Below are 15883 nucleotides of genomic sequence, written 5' to 3'. Positions count from 1 at the left end.
TTCCCCCCTACATTATTTTCAATCAACTTCAGGAACAGAGTCGAATGCTTTTTTGAAATCTACAAAACAAGAGAAAATCTTCTTATTTTGGTGGACATGTTTATTAATGAGGGTGTGGAGGGTATATATATATGGTCTGTAGTCCGATGTTGTGGTGTAAACCACCGGTGCCCGCACCCGCGGCCGTGCCGCCGGTGGTGGAACCGCCAGTCAGTCGGTCCGCGGCAGAGCCGACGGTTTCACACACAGAAAGCAAACGGGCAGGTATACACAGTATCACACATACAGACACTCAGGTCACACAGAAAGCAGACAGTGAGCACACTGTAGCCAGAGTGGCTGAGTCTGTTCTGGAGGATGTGGTAATGGATGAGGACTTGTTAAGGTTACCTGTGGAAAAATGAGGAAGTGAGCAAAGGCAGTGTGGCACAAAAAGGGAAGGTGTCAAAGAAGGAGTCGCTGTGTTCCTCCTCTCAGCCAGAGGGAGTCTCAGAGGACAGTAACAGTGAGTCCTTCTTTGACATTGTTGAGGTAGCAAAGGGAGAAGAGTACTCTTTCCAGAGGATCAGATCCTTTCTGAAGGAAACTAAGGGGATGAGGGCGGTGAAGTTAGACGACTTTTTTGCTGATTTGCAGATTTTCATAATTCTGCCAAGGCTCTCATGCGGTGCAAAGAAGCCTTAGGGGAACCTTTCTTCAGCGGCCCAGAGAAGGTTAAAGAAGATACTTCAGATGATTAGAGAGGAAACTGCAAAGAATGATGAATAAGTACATCTTGTTTGAACTTTTTCTATTTTATTTTTCTTCAGCCAGGTTTTTGATTTTGTTAGGATGCAACTATAATTTCATTATGAGTGACATAAAGCTGGGCTCTTTAAACATTAACGGTGCTTGAGGGGATGCTAAGAGAGCATCTTTATTTACTTTATTAGGAAACAAGAGTTTAAATGTGACGTTTCTCCAGGAAACTCACAGCACTGCTGAGAACGAGAGTGACTGGAGGAGGGAATGGGGGGGGGGGGGGGGGGGGGAGGGCTTCTTCAGCCATAAGCGCAGCAATAGTGGAGGGGTTGCCATTCTCTTTGCGAGGGGCTTTACACCCTTCTCCTGTACGGTCGATGAGGTCATCAGGACACTTGCTCAAAATACATGCTGAATTTGAAAAAGTTAAAATATGTTTTATAAATGTTTCTGCTCCCAGTGTGGGCGCGGAGAGGCTTTGTTTTTTGAGAAACTGAAACACACTCTTAGCACCTGTGATAGTGGGGAGTATCTGTTCCTGGGGGATGACTTCAACTGCACAGAGAACCCTGTGCTGGATAGGAACCACCAGGAACCGCATGCTGCCTCGAAGAGTGCCTTAATGAGACTAACAGAAAGCTTTGAGCTGTGTGATGTTTGGAGGCACTTCCACCCTGGCCAGCGGCAGCACACGTGGGTGCACTCTAGGGATAACCTGTTGTCTCTGGCTAGGCTGGATCGTGTCTATGTTTTTAATCATCACATTAAAAGGTGGGGTAGGTAAGTTTGAGAAACCGACTATATCTTAAGTGCTTTGACAAAAAATCCATAAAAAAATGTCATCTGTGGAAGCCGTAATACTGTAAAAAGTACAACCAATCCGTTTAGCCGGCCCGGCTAAACGGATTTGATTGCCGCCTTGTCCGTCAGCCTTCCATCTTGTGCACGCACAAATGTATCTCGTGCCCTCATTGGGCGTGCATTGCAGCAGTTCTTCAATGACTCGCCAGCAACAGGCGGCCACTTTCACCAGTCTGCTGACGTCATGTGCGCATGTGTGTTGGAGGAGGTGCTCTGTAAGGAAGTCTGAAGGAAGGGGCGGATTTTTTTCGGCTGTGTACTTTCAAATTTTAGTGCACTCGAGCCGGTTTCTGAAACTTACCTACCCCACCTGTAATGTAAGCAGAAGCTGCTCCATCAGTCCAGTGGGAATCTCTGATCATTCCCTCGTACAAGTCTCGCTTTTTATTAATCATGTTAAGTGTAATAGTGCGTATTGGCACTTTAATGCTTCTCTGTTGGCCGACAACCATTTAAAAAAATGTTTTACATTTCTTTGGGAAAACTACCGTTTATCTAAGAGAGAGTACAATTCTCTTCAGCAGTGGTGGGATGTAGGTAAAGTGAAGATCAAGCAGCTTTGCCTTCAGTACACTTTCAATGTCACAAAGGACATGGCTAGATCTCTGAGAGCTCTGGAGAGAGAAGTGGTGGAGCTGCAGGGATTCGCAGACTCCACAGGAGAGCAAGAACATGTTGAAGTTTTCAAAAGTAAAAACCCAGCTCTGTCTGACCTGCTGGGGGTTTCTGCTCCGGGTGCTCTGGTCAGATCCCGGTTTCAGAACATCGTGAAAATGGATGCTCCCTCTCACTTGTTCTTTGGTCTGGAGCGTAAGAATGGTCAGAGGAGGCTGATGCACTCGATCCAATGCTGGGCAGCTGCTTCAGGAGTCCGCCGACATTCGGCAGTGTACTGTGGAGTTCTACAAAGAGCTCTACAGAACAGAGTTCCAGGCCGAACCAGAGGTGGCGCAGTCGTTCTATGAGGGCCTTCCTAACGTCCCTGAGGAGGACCATGCTGAGCTGGAGGCGGAGCTCTTTGCCCAGGAGCTGCAGGAGGCCCTGCAGAGCATGCAGAGTGGGAAGGCTCCTGGCATAGACGGCCTGCCTGCAGACTTCTATAAGGCTCTCTGGCCAGTTATAGGCATGGGAGCCTGCCTGCAGACCTCCACTCTCAGGACAGTTCCGGTGCAGACCTCCACTCTCAGGACACCTCCACTGTCAGTACAGGAAGTGACGATTCTGACGCGTTTTTTTTCCCGCCCACCGAAGGACTCGTTTGATGGAAGTTTTCAAATCACAATGGAGTCTCATCACGGAGGTGATGAGTCCGCCCACCTTGCACTTTGGGTCGGCCTTGGTCAAGCCCTTTTGACCCCCCCTCTCAAATGACACCATGGAGGAATGTAACGAGAGTTGACAGGGAACTCTGCCCGCCTCACGAGTGCCTATTTTCGGACACTTTTTTTCACTTTTCCCCGGTTTTATTATTTATTTATTTTTTGGCTATTTCACCCGGTTTCTACCGGGGACATTGCCCGGTCCCCCCCACTCATCCATATATTAACGGATTTTGACCATTTTTGATGCATTTTTCTCCTCTCCTCTCACTGATCGAATGGCAAACGCGACCCACTGTTGGAGGGCCTCCCCGCCGGCCCGGCCTAGTGCCCTTTGCCGGGAGGGTGTGCTCAGTTGGGGTGGGGGACTTCCCCCACTCTGCGTGTCTCTTCCTTCCCAGGCCGGCCGATATGAAGCGTGACCAAGACGCACCGTCCAGTGGTCCCACGGGTCCCGCAGCGGGGTGGAGGTTCCCAGCTGGAACCTCCCCACCTCCGCCGCGGTGCACCCGGCAAACACGGTGGTTTCTCGAACCTTCCACTGTTGTCTAGCGGGGGTAACTAAAATACAAGATGTCGTATTTATATTAGGGCTGTCAAGTTAACGCGTTAATAACGCAAAAAAAAATTAACGCCACTAATTATTTTAACGCATGTGTATTTTTTTTCCTCGGCCGCCCCGTAGTTTCAGAGCGCATCGAGTTTAAAATACCGTCTACAAGCTGATGCTGACAGCCCCGCTCCTGCCGCCCGCTTGTGGCAGACCACACTTCCACGCTCACCGGCAGGCACCGACTGGCTGTTGGGAGGACCGGGAGGGTGTGTGTGGCCCGAGCGAGCGAGAGACCTTACGTGCATTGTTGTTGTTAGCATCTGGTGCTAGCTAGCTGCGCTAACGGATATGGAGCTGTTTAAATGAAAACAGAGGAGCGACATTTCGCCACAACTGCGCCGAGCACTTGACTTTATGCAGGAAGCCAGACAGTGGGACATTGTACGAAAAGTCAGCACACTCAGCACGGATAGTGCGCAACATGATTGCAGCGTCCAGGCAGCTCCCGTTCGAGCATATGCCTTGAGTTGCACATAGCTCCAACGATCCATCACACACACACACACGCGCACACACACACACACACACACACACACACACACACATATTGTATTATTGTATGAGAGAGGTTCCAGGTTGAATTGAGGCGAATATTTGTAATGTTCAGAGGTTGTTGTGTTTAATATTCATGAGAATATTTGTCATTGTTCAAATGATAATAAACATTAGCATAAAGCATATTTGTCCACTCATATGTTGATAACAGTATTAAAAACTTGAAAAATATTCCTCTAAGGTACATTTAGAACAGATCAAAAATGTGCGATTAATTTGCGATTAACTATGGACAATCATGCGATTAATCGCGATTAAATATTTTAATCGACTGACAGCCCTAATTTATATATATAAATATATATATATATATATATATATAAATATAAATATATATATAAATATATATATATATATATATATATATATATATATAAGTGTCAGTACGTTTATATTTTGTATTTGCGTGCATTTCCTGTTCGGAAAGTGGCGCTGCGGCTGTACTGATAGTAACAACAATACAAGGTGTCCGTATATATATATATATATATATATATATATATACACATATGTATATAATAAGTGTCACGATCCGATTTTATTTTGTATTTGTGTGCATTTCTTATTTGGAAAGTTGCACTGTACTGATAGTGGTGATTTTATTTTGGAATTCTTAGCGTGCACTTCCTGTCCTGAGAGTGGAGGTGTCCTGAGAGTGGAGATCTGCACCGGAACTGTCCTGACAGTGGAGGTCTGCAGGCAGACCCCTCTCGTTATAGGTGACGACCTGCTGAGTGTGCTCAGAGACAGTCTAAGTAACGGGAGGTTGCCTCTGAGTCACAGGAGAGCTGTGCTCACTCTCCTCCCTAAGAAAGGAGACCTGCAGGAGATTAAGAACTGGCGTCCTGTGTCTCTACTCTGTACCGACTACAAGCTGCTTTCCAAAGTGTTAGCGACGAGGCTGAGGAAAGTGATGGAGCATGTCGTTCACGTAGACCAGACATACTGTGTACCCAGCAGGTTGATAACTGACAACGTGACTCTGATTCGAGATGTTTTGGACCTCTCCGGTTCATTGGGCTGTGAGCTTGATCTGATTTCTCTAGACCAGGAAAAGGCTTTTGACCGAGTTGAACACCAGTACTTGTGGCAGACGCTGGAAGCTTTTGGGTTCAGCTCTGGTCTCATAGCCAAGATCCAGGTCTTGTACAGGGACCTTGAGAGTGTACTGAAGATAAACGGTAGTTTGTGTGCTCCTTTTGAAGCTCAGAGAGGAGTCCGACAGGGCTGCTCTTTGTCCGGGATGCTCTACTCCCTGGCCATAGAGCCCTTTTTACACCGGGTCAAAGTTACAGGGTTTCTCTCTTCCTGGCTGTAGGAATGTTTTTAAATAGTCTGCGTATGCGGATGACATAATGGTCTTTGTTAAAAAACAAGACATCATCAATGTTTTAACTGAAACTGTGAGCAACTTTTGCAAAATCTCATCTGCTCGAGTCAACTGGGGGAAAGTGAGGCCTTAGCAGGAGGAGAGGACAGTATTGATCAACTGGGGGAAAAGTGAGGCCTTAGCAGTAGGAGAGGGCAGTATTGACAGCTTGGTGTTACCTGGGGGCCTTGGTTGGAAAAGGGCAGGGTTAAAGTACCTGGGTATTTATCTTGGTGATGACACGTTTTGTTTGAAAAACTGGGACGGGCTTATAGAGAAAGTGGAAGGCCGGTTAAAGAAGTGGAAGTGGATCCTTCTCAAACTTTCTTTTAAAGGGAGAATCCTTATTTTAAACAACCTTGTTTCCTCCATGCTGGCTCACCGGCTGGCGTGCACCGACCCACCCGTAAACCTGCTGTCCAGGGTGCAGGCTCTCATGGTGGACTTCTTCTGGGACCGCATGCACTGGGTCCCTCAGAGCGTCCTGTTCCTGCCAAAGGAGGAGGGGGGACATGGCCTGGTTCACCTGGCAAGCAGAGGGGCGGCCTTCAGGCTCCGGTTCGTCCAGAGGTTCCTGACTGGACCTGCTGACCTGGTCTGGAGACCCGTAGCTCGGGCCTTATTGGAGCGCTGTGGTGGGCTGGGTCTGGCTGAGTCGCTGTTCCTGATGGACCTGAAAGGATTACGCCTGAACAATCTCTCGGGGTTCTATGGAGGTCTCTTCAAGGTGTGGGGACTACTCAGAAAAGAGAGACCAGAGTGCTGTGGCTCACTGTTCTGGCTCCTCAGAGAGCCGGTAGTCCGTGGATCTCGTTTTGTGTGTGGAGTGGGGCCTTCTCTACAACAGAGACTCTGTGAGGAGAGGATCCTCATGCTGGGCCAGGTGGTGGAGGTGTGTGGCCCCCGTCTGGACAACGCTGCAGGCCTGGCCTCACGTCTGAGCCTCAGGTCAGTCCGGGTGGTCAGCCTCCTGCTGCAGAGCTGGAAACAGCAGCTCAGCCAATCAGAGCTGGCACAGATCGCTGTTCACTGTAACGGACTGAAGTCTCCAAATGACAATGACTCTTTTCCAGAGATGCAATGTTTTCCTGATCTCAGTTGTGATGTTTCTTTTGTTAAAGTTGAACAATTTTACTGTTTTTAAGTTTAGCACCATGTCCAACAAAACATTTTATTATTTGGTGATAATGTGTCTGTTTGTTTGTTTGTTTTGTGAATAAAAGTGGTTTGAAAATCAAATCTCTCTCTCATATTTGTGGATTACGGTTTTAAAACTTATTTTTGATGTTTTGGCCGTCGTGACATAGTTTGGGGCAAAATGAACATTGTGCATGCTTTTCGCATGAATAGTGACTATGGTTTGTGCTGCTCTTATAACAGTCATATGCTAGCCAATGCTGTCAGCACTCAACCTTTGTACTAGTTTCCTCTCTTTCTCAATCTATCAGTGTTAAGGCTTTGTACTTCTTCTCCATTTGTTTCCCTTTGGTACATGAAAGAAGTTTAATTAGAGTTTCTCAATACAGCCTGTAGAGATGTAAGATGATCTGCTCTTCTCTCTTTTTATCCCTCGATTCTGTCTCTACAGTTATTTTCACTTTCCTTCTGTGGACATTTTCTGGAATCTATTTCTTGTGGGTCACATAACTCCCTTTGTGTAGACATCATTCCATCTGTATTCTCTTTAAAGCATGAGAGATATAAAAGATAGTAGTTAATACATTTGGCAGAATTAGAAGTTGTCCCACATGACTATAATTGACTAAAAGAAGCATCTTTTATACCAACAACTGGTCCAAAAGACTTCGATAAAGACAGCGCTGCTTCTTCTTAGGTCTGCAGCTTAGGGCTGGATGTGTCCTAACATGTGGATAAGACCTGTCCCATTCGGAAGGATTCTCCAAATGCGGCAAAAAATATATAGTTTGTAGCCCAAACACAGATGTGTGGCCCTGTCTATCCAACAATGCAGTGCATCAGTTTCACGATGCACTTGGTATAAATTCACATGATCATGTCATATTTGCCAGGTGTCAGTGTTCAGACGTGTAACACTCACTTGTGAATAGAGAGGTGCGGGAATGAGTCAGACAACCCAGAAATGAGTCAGCATTTGACCACTTCAAATCAGTTTTAAAATAAGGAGTTAAGAGAGGATAAAACGTCCCAACAGATGAGACTGAAGGAGCAAAACAGCTGCTATCTTCATGTGGATATGGCAATAGACTAGTATAAACAATTCACATACACTGTAGGTGCTCCTGTCTGTAGCTTCAACTTACACACACACTCAGTTTCCTTCAAACCGTAGATAAGAAACTGGACACAGTATTATCATTTTTCTTTTATAGGCAGCGGACTCATGATTTTAACCATGAAAGTATAAAGGAAGAATTAAGATAAGACTTCATTGAGGAAATTCACAACATTAAATATAATTCCAAACAACTAATAGTGTAAGTTATTTAAGTCTGTCAGTGTTGTTTCAGAGACCCTTCTCTAAAAATGTGCTCCCTGGGACTGCAAGTGAAAAAAGGAATTGTTTATTCACCCTTATTTTGGGCTTCTCCCTTCAGCCCAGTGAAAACAGCTATCGTCAGCAAACACCCTTCCCATGAACTAAGGCTGCTGCGGCATGAAGTTTCCATCAATGCTGCTGTGCGCAGACTCCATGTATTAAGTTGAATACAGGTCAAAGGCATATGGGAATTATATAACCAACAATGGTAGTTTACAATGGAAGTAGTAAACGAACGTTGACATTTGGCAAAGTGCTACCTCAGTCCCCCAGCAAGAGGATTTTCCTGTCTTTGACACTTGCACTACTTTAAACTCGATGAAAGGAAAGGTGATTAGACTTTGAGTAATCACTTTAACCATTCACTTAGCCTCATCTTCCTAATAAGTTTGGAGGGTAAACTGGCTGTTGCATAAAACCTGCATGATCATCGCTAGACTCTTATCCCTTTTTCCCATTTCACGTTAATGAGCAACACGACAGTTTCCGGTGAGAAGAGGGCTGAATACCGAGGTAGAAAGACAAATAATACTTCAAGACGTGTTGATAATTTGTTTCCTGAATTACACAATATCCTTGGACAGAAGAAGAAGAAGAAAATAAATAATAATAATAATATATTCTCACATTGTTGCGATGGTTAGGCCCGCAGGGCGGCAGTTTATAAACTGTGCTAAAGAGGCCGTAAGTAGTGACGGACTCATGCGCTAACCAAAGTCTGCCCAGGTGGCACAGGTTTTCATAAGTTTCTACAGAACAGCTGATCCTAATATCATGAGACAAGGTTTTTGATCGCCATCTTTGTATGAAAAATAACTGACAATTGATAAATGATCAAATAGTTGGTTCTTGGTTTTCTGTTGATTATCAGTTTAATGAGTAGAAACCTTGATGGCTGCAAAGCACCAAAGCCCTGTAAAAGCCCAAGGGAAACCCCTAACATGAGATCAAAACAGCTAGATACACTCTGCTTATCCAACTGTCCTGCTAAGTGTCTGACCCAAACACAGCTGCCAAGACAAAACATGCCGTCCATGGAGAAGCCCTGGTCAGCATGGCTCTGCAAACCTCACTGGCCTTGGTCCCCCATCTTCACAGGACCCAAACTAACCGGGCTCAGGGCCAGATGTACAGCTGGGTGGAACAACACGCTACATCTGGCCTGCATCTCAACACTGCAAGAGCAAAAATAAACTGGATTCAAACTACAGTGGAAATAAGCCAAAGACAAGAGCACAAGGAGAATTTGAAAACTCATCCATATATACAGTATATATTTGGCCGGATTTTATTTAATAATGATGTTTATACTCACAAAAATCAGTGGATCCACAGACAGAAAATATCTAATCATTCAACAACTATTCTATTCAATAGTTTTCAATTCACCCAAGGCTATTTGGTTTGGCCATAACAAAAGCTAATTCCGATTTGGACCTCTGGAGCGGAGCTAAACTTGGGTACATTTTTAAAAGGTGGTAAGCTTTTTTACACTGAATAGCACTGCTGAAGATGCTCTCTAAAACACTCATTACCAACTCCAAAAAGGACTTTTGGCTCAAAGCTTAATGTAATGGTGCTGCAAAAGGAACTAAAACAATGTGTCAGAAGTGCAGAGCAGATGACTGATTGCTTCTGATTTGGAGCCACAAAGCTAAGGCATGAATAAATTGTCTAAATTACCTAACTCATATATATATATATATATATAAGTTAGATAATATATATAAATATATATGTTGAGGTTTTGATTGTGACTAAAATATTATACTACAGTCACACTATGCAGAGCACCGCGATGACTGATGAAACACTGCAACCAGCAAACACTGGCTGCTGCTGCTACAGGTAAACACAGGCATTGGATGCAAGGCTGTTATAGCTGTTTCTGTATACATATTGGCATGAGCTGTAACAAATGAAAATGTACTTATATGAGTCCTTAATGGAGCAAAAATACATTGCTGCATTGTCTGAAGCTTTAGAAAACATAAAAGGCAACTCTATATAGTTAATAATATACAATCATAATATCACGCATGAACAAGAGCCCATGGTCCACAACAGTAATTAATGGGTTGGCTCCCTTCAGTTTGAGGTCTAGTTTAGTTTCTGATCTGTGTCAAGGTTGATACAGTCCCTGCATTTGGAAGGTCCGAATCTCTTGGCTTCAGTTAATTAGTCAATTATTTGGTGTGTGGCGTAGTGGGTAGTGCGTTGGTGTTCGGATCAGGAGGTCACAGGTTCAAACCCCAGTGCAGTCAGCATGTCGTTGTGTCCCTGAGACACTTCACCCCTAATTGCTCCTGTGGTGATTGTCCACAGTACTGAGTATGTTAGTCGCTTTGGATAAAAGCATCTAACAAGTAACATGTAATGTAATGTAATCTTGATAATAAATGTATTTCTTTAGCAAAAAATACAAAATGTTCATTCTTGCACCAGATGTGAAGATGTACAGTTTTTTTTGTACATCTTATAAACAAATCTTTTTATCACATCATTAACTGACGTTGAAAGATTAACATCACCAGTACCGGTAGCTTGTCAAATAATCCTATCAGTAACTTGCATGAAGAGCTAATAAGAAACTCATTCCTGTTATATGGTTCATGTGCTTCCTGCAAACCAATGTCGATTCGGAGCAAAGAAAGATTGTAGGGGTGCGGCAGAGAAACTCCCTCTGGCGGGAACACATGGATTTTAGCCTTTGCAGGATTGTATTTTAGCCTTTGCAGACCAACGTGGTCGCCAACCAGTCGATCAAGTGGCACCTGCTAACGGGGTGGTGGATGATAGGTTTACATCTAAAAACATATTTTAAGAAAGACAAAAGACAAAGACAAATTCAATTAAAATAATAATGTTTGAAAAATACGTTTTTAGATGTAAACCTATCATCTACCACCCCGTTAGCAGGTGCCACTTGATTGACGTATATTTGAGACACCTCAATAATATAATACATTAACCGTGCTTTACGTGAACCTCATCATGACACAAGAGAGGACGGTAGGACTGCAATTTCCCGTGTTCAGTGAATGCAACAGAGGCAAGTCACCAGACCAATCAGAGAGTTGCATGGAAATACACGTGTGTCATTCAAGCTCGGCTCTGTGTGTGTGTGGCAATAGCGAATTTAGTGTGATAGAGAGAGAAAGAGAGAGAGAGAGAGATAGAGGGGGAGAGAGGGAGAGAGAGAGAGGAGAGAGAGAGAGAGAGAGAGAGGAGAGAGAGAGAGAGAGAGAGAGAGAGAGACAGACAGAGCAAGAGAGAGAGAGAGAGAGACCGGTGCTAGCGGGGACCGTGATGTTAGCATCTGGTTAGCTAGCTGCACTAACGGACATAAGGAGCTGTTTCCACAACAGGCTGGAGGAGAGTCCTCCCCTGTCAGACTGAGGGGCTCAGGTGAGCTAAAGGACTCTCTGAGTGTTTAGAACAGTTTTGTCACAAAGTATTCAAAAGATTATTTCCGCGGCACACCTTCATATGATCATTATAGTTATACAAACAATAAGAGAATAAATGAAAAACAGGTATGAAATACTATATGGCAGTAAAACAAGAATACAGTTTGAAAGGGGAGTGATTTGTAAAATATCCATAAAGAAAAAGAAAATCTGCTTACAGTTCTGTTTCATATGGGTGTTGAGAGAGGTATCCATAGATCTCTTCATGTTGCTCTCAAAGTGCACCAGATTGATGCTTTCAACTTCAATATTTAAAAAAACATCTTCCCGGAAGAGCATCCCCCCGGACCCCCCTAGAGGAGGTGAGGTCCCCCCTAGAGGAGGTGAGGACCCCCCTAGAGGAGGTGAGGACCCCCCTAGAGGAGGTGAGGACCCCCCCTAGAGGAGGTGAGGTCCCCCCCCCACTCATAAAAAATAGCACTTTACCCCTGCCTATATGCCGTGAGCTGATTATGGAGCCTTCATTGTAACAGTAATTCAGATGCAATTAGCCTATAAAAGGCTTCAAATTGGAAGCACTGTCTGGGCCGTCTTTTTCACTCAATAGGTAGATCTCGCCTTTCACCTAGGCCAAGGTCGGTGATCTTGGGCTTAAAAAGGTTGGTGACCACTGATTTACATGCACAAAAACACACCACATGAGAGGGAAAACCCCAAAAAGCATAATAAAGAAACTAGTCCTACTCCGAGACAAATCAGGCACACCCCTACATCGTCAGCACGGATGTATGCACATCTTTGCATGGTCAGAGTACGGTCTGTGCAGCAGTCTCGATCCTCTCAATTTCAGGTTGTCAGTACAAATGGCAGACATTATGCTGGCACCAAATGTAATTACACTATAAACAAGACATATATACACATGTACAATGAACATCCCAAGGAGCCTTAGGCATTTTTTTTACCTGACTTTTGTAACTGTATTTATCTTTCACTAGGCGCTTTCACACCGGAGTACTTTTCCCGTTTAGTTCCTGGGATTGCAAACCACGCACCGTAAAACTAAAGAAAAGTTTTGTGAAGCCACCATTGTATTAGCCCAGCGCACCAACGGAGAGAGACTAACTTATGGCAACACAAAATAAAACATGGGAGCGGTGGAGATGAGGAGGTGTCGGCGTTCTGGCGATTTACTCGGAAGGCTTCAGTAGAAGCTGCTGGGACTCCCAGCAACTTCTACTGAAGCCAGTCCCCAACTCCGGGGACTTCCGGCCGGGGACTTTGGGCGGCAGTATACGCCGTGAAGTGGTTTGCGGCCTGCCAGTAAACCCGAAGAAGAAAAAGAAAAAGAAAAAGAAAAAGAAGAAGAAGAAGAAGAAGAAGAAGGGACTTATTCCGGTGTGAACGCGATCTGTACTTAGTTCCGGGAACTAAAGAGTTCCGATGAACTAAGTAATGGGAACAAAGTACGGCAAAGTACTTGGTGTGAAAGCGCCTACTGTGTGTAACTTTAACTGGATTATAAATGAAATAAATTTTTTATACAGAGACGTTAAAAACCTATGGATTAACCGATTCAGCCGTGTTTTTTCTCGTTTTAATGCCATTGAACACGTCTTTTGATCAGATTGACAGCTACGGTGAGACGATCTCCCCTAGAAGCTCCGTAAAGGTACGTGTTGTGATGTCTGTGTTTGCTTCCCCTGTCCGAGTTCGGATCACTCAGTGATGATACTATATACCTAAATAATCTGTGGAACCTCAGCTTTAATCAGATATCTTGTATGTGCAGCTACGATAAGTAATAAGGGTACTTTTATCTTGAGTTCTGTGCCAAAGTGCGTTAGCATTTTTCACTCAGGGGTCATTTAGATGCTTCTTATGAGACTTGTGTTTTGTTTTGGTAAAAATTGTTTGTATCGTCAGTTAGCTGAGATTATTTCCGTTAATCTGGTATAACACATTAATAGGTTCTTAAATATTAAGATCCCCTGAGACACAGTGTCGTGAGAAAAAAAAAAAGTAAAGTACCCGCCGAGACTTTGGGGCTTAACAGGTTTAAAAAAAACGCAATATATACCGCAGGGGGGGGGGGGGGGGGAATCGCGATGTCAGTTTTTTTCAATATCGTGCAGCCCTACTAGATATAGCTCAATTAAGACTATATATTAACTGGCATTCTCTTAGGATCAGCACTAAGTTCCTGCTGTATGAAAATACTGCGATCCAAATAAACCTGCTTATTTGGATCTTAGAATAAGAAGTTCAAATATAGGCTAGTGGCACAAATGTAAAACTATTAAGAATGTGTTTACCTGAAGCCCTGTATAGGAATTAAGGCAACATACAGAATTGAATTGCAAACGTGAATGTCTTTAGTGGGTCAGAGGTTGTAGATTGAGCGATCAGCATCCTGGCAGCTTATGACAGAACACCAGCAGACTTGTGAGCTGGCTCAGCAGTTTAGGAAACAGAAAGGGTGGTTAACAGGCTCAAATACATAACTAACGTTAGCTCAATAATGATGAGTCAGCCGAATGGCTTTTGTCTCCAAAACACATTCCAAGCAGCTTATCGGTAGAGGACAGACACACTCTGCAGGCCGGGGTCGTATCGGCTGGATGTGAGCAGCCTGCGGAGCAACAACAGAGCCTCTTGCCTGTCTGCTAGCTAACGTTAGCTAACACTAGCTGGCTGCTGTTGGTTTGCGGTTGCTACCATCCAAGCAGTTCATCCCTTCCTGTTTATAAAGACAGGAGTATGATAGAAAATCTAGATATCGCCAATTGTACTCACATAGTTGTCAAAAGACAATACAGGTATACACGGACAGACATGAGACAGCCAGTTAGCCTGTGAGCTAGCAGTTGGCTGCAGAGCAGGTTCTCACCTCATACTGGATGTACTGCTTCCTCCACTCCGGGGTGATGTGAGCCGAGAGATGCTCCGTGAACTTCATGTTCACAATTTGCTCGGTAACTCTCCTCTGCTTGTATAGTAACCAGGACCGGTGAGTGAGTTAGCAGCGGGAGGTTTAGCAGAGCTGGTTCACCGACGGTAACACAGACACTGTCATTGAAGACTGCAGTCACAGCCTCAGTCTCAGTCTTACAGCAGTTTGTCCTCGCAGTATCCGAGCTATCTACCGGGGCACATCTCTGCCGTTTGTGACACAGTCGACGAAGGGCTGGTGGGGTCACATCTTAGCCAAAGCACACGCTTATATGTGCTCTTATCTATTGCGCAGCGCCAGTATCGCAGAATAGCGGCTCGTTTCTGGTAAACACGCTCCTGTATAGCGCGAGCTGGTTCTCTCTCTCTCTCTCTCTCTCTCTCTCTCTCTCTCTCTCTCTCTATCTCTCTCTCTCTCTCTCTCCCTCTCTCTACTCTCTCTCTCTCTCTCTCTCTCTCTCTCTCTCTCTCCTCCCGCTGCATTCAGGTGCAGTTGGAAATATTAAATCAACCCAAAGTGTGGCCCAATCCTGCTTCAGGAAACGTCATCCAGCCGTGGAGCTGTGGAAGGGGAGGAGGAACACACATTGATGTTCCATTCAGAGACAGTTATCATGCCATTTTAACTGCCATCACTGTTCCTGTGGTTCATCAGCAGTGTGTTCATGATTCATTTTACTCTGCTGGATTTTGTTTGTGCTTCGGAAGGCATGTTTAAACTTCACTAGTGTCCTGAAACTCCTATCCAGGTGGAATGCAATTTTGAATTTGAACAATTATGCTTTTTGCTCCAGAGAGCAACCCTTTTGCATTTATAAAATACTGCTTAGTGTTTATCTCTGTGAACATATTTAATTGTATCTCTTTAAAAGTAGTTAATTTCAACACTGCTCATAACTTGCTTAGAGAACAAACCTTGTCCTTCTATATATTCCGATGATACATGAAAGTTACGTGTGACGTCGCCAGCCACCCATGCCTTTGTGAGCAGATGACGTACTTCGTCGTGGAAGGGGGAAGTTCACACTATGGTTCAGGCAGAGCCGTTTATGAGAGTTGCGACAAATCCAAATTGCTTGATCGTCACGTGGTTCACGGAGACTCATATAGTTCCCGGAAGTTCGTTGCGGGAAAAATGGTTATTAAAAAAATAATCATAATTTGAAAAATTATTGATTCTAAAATAATATGATACAGTGTGTGGTGTTATTGTATATGTGTGTGTGTTAGCCAATAGGAGTGAAGCCTTACGGGCACGGTTGATTGACGTCATAGGCAGAGGACATGTTATGGTAACGGAGCATGTGAGCTAGGTGTGTTCTAGCATGTGGGCTACCAATAAAGAGACACGTAATTGTGACAGTTGAACTCACGTGTATTATTGAATAACACGACATGGTGTCAGAAGTCCTGTCGACAGTACGTGGAGTGTGACCGGGAAAAAGTATTGTTTGGAGCCATTTGACGGTGAAAAGGGAAGAAAGAGGACATGACAGACGAGAATGCTAACGGAGATGCAGCGCGACCCGCGGCGGGACAGAGTGC

General features: G+C 44.4%; 1 protein-coding gene across 1 annotated transcript in view; it reads right to left on the bottom strand.

Annotated features, from left to right (window-relative positions):
- Nucleotides 1-14728, bottom strand: part of LOC117540002 (xenotropic and polytropic retrovirus receptor 1 homolog) — a 61711-nt gene extending 46983 nt beyond the window's left edge. The window contains exon 1 of the mRNA XM_034206383.1: nt 14277-14728. Within this exon, the coding sequence (XP_034062274.1) occupies nt 14277-14345 (69 nt within the window). The 5' untranslated portion in view covers nt 14346-14728. The remainder of the gene's footprint in view (nt 1-14276) is intronic.
- Between the last annotated feature and the right edge of the window lie 1155 nt (nt 14729-15883).

The sequence above is a fragment of the Gymnodraco acuticeps genome, unplaced genomic scaffold (genome assembly GCF_902827175.1).
Source record: "Gymnodraco acuticeps unplaced genomic scaffold, fGymAcu1.1, whole genome shotgun sequence".
Taxonomy (NCBI): Eukaryota; Metazoa; Chordata; class Actinopteri; order Perciformes; family Bathydraconidae; genus Gymnodraco; species Gymnodraco acuticeps.
This window is presented reverse-complemented; position numbering and strand designations above follow the sequence as displayed.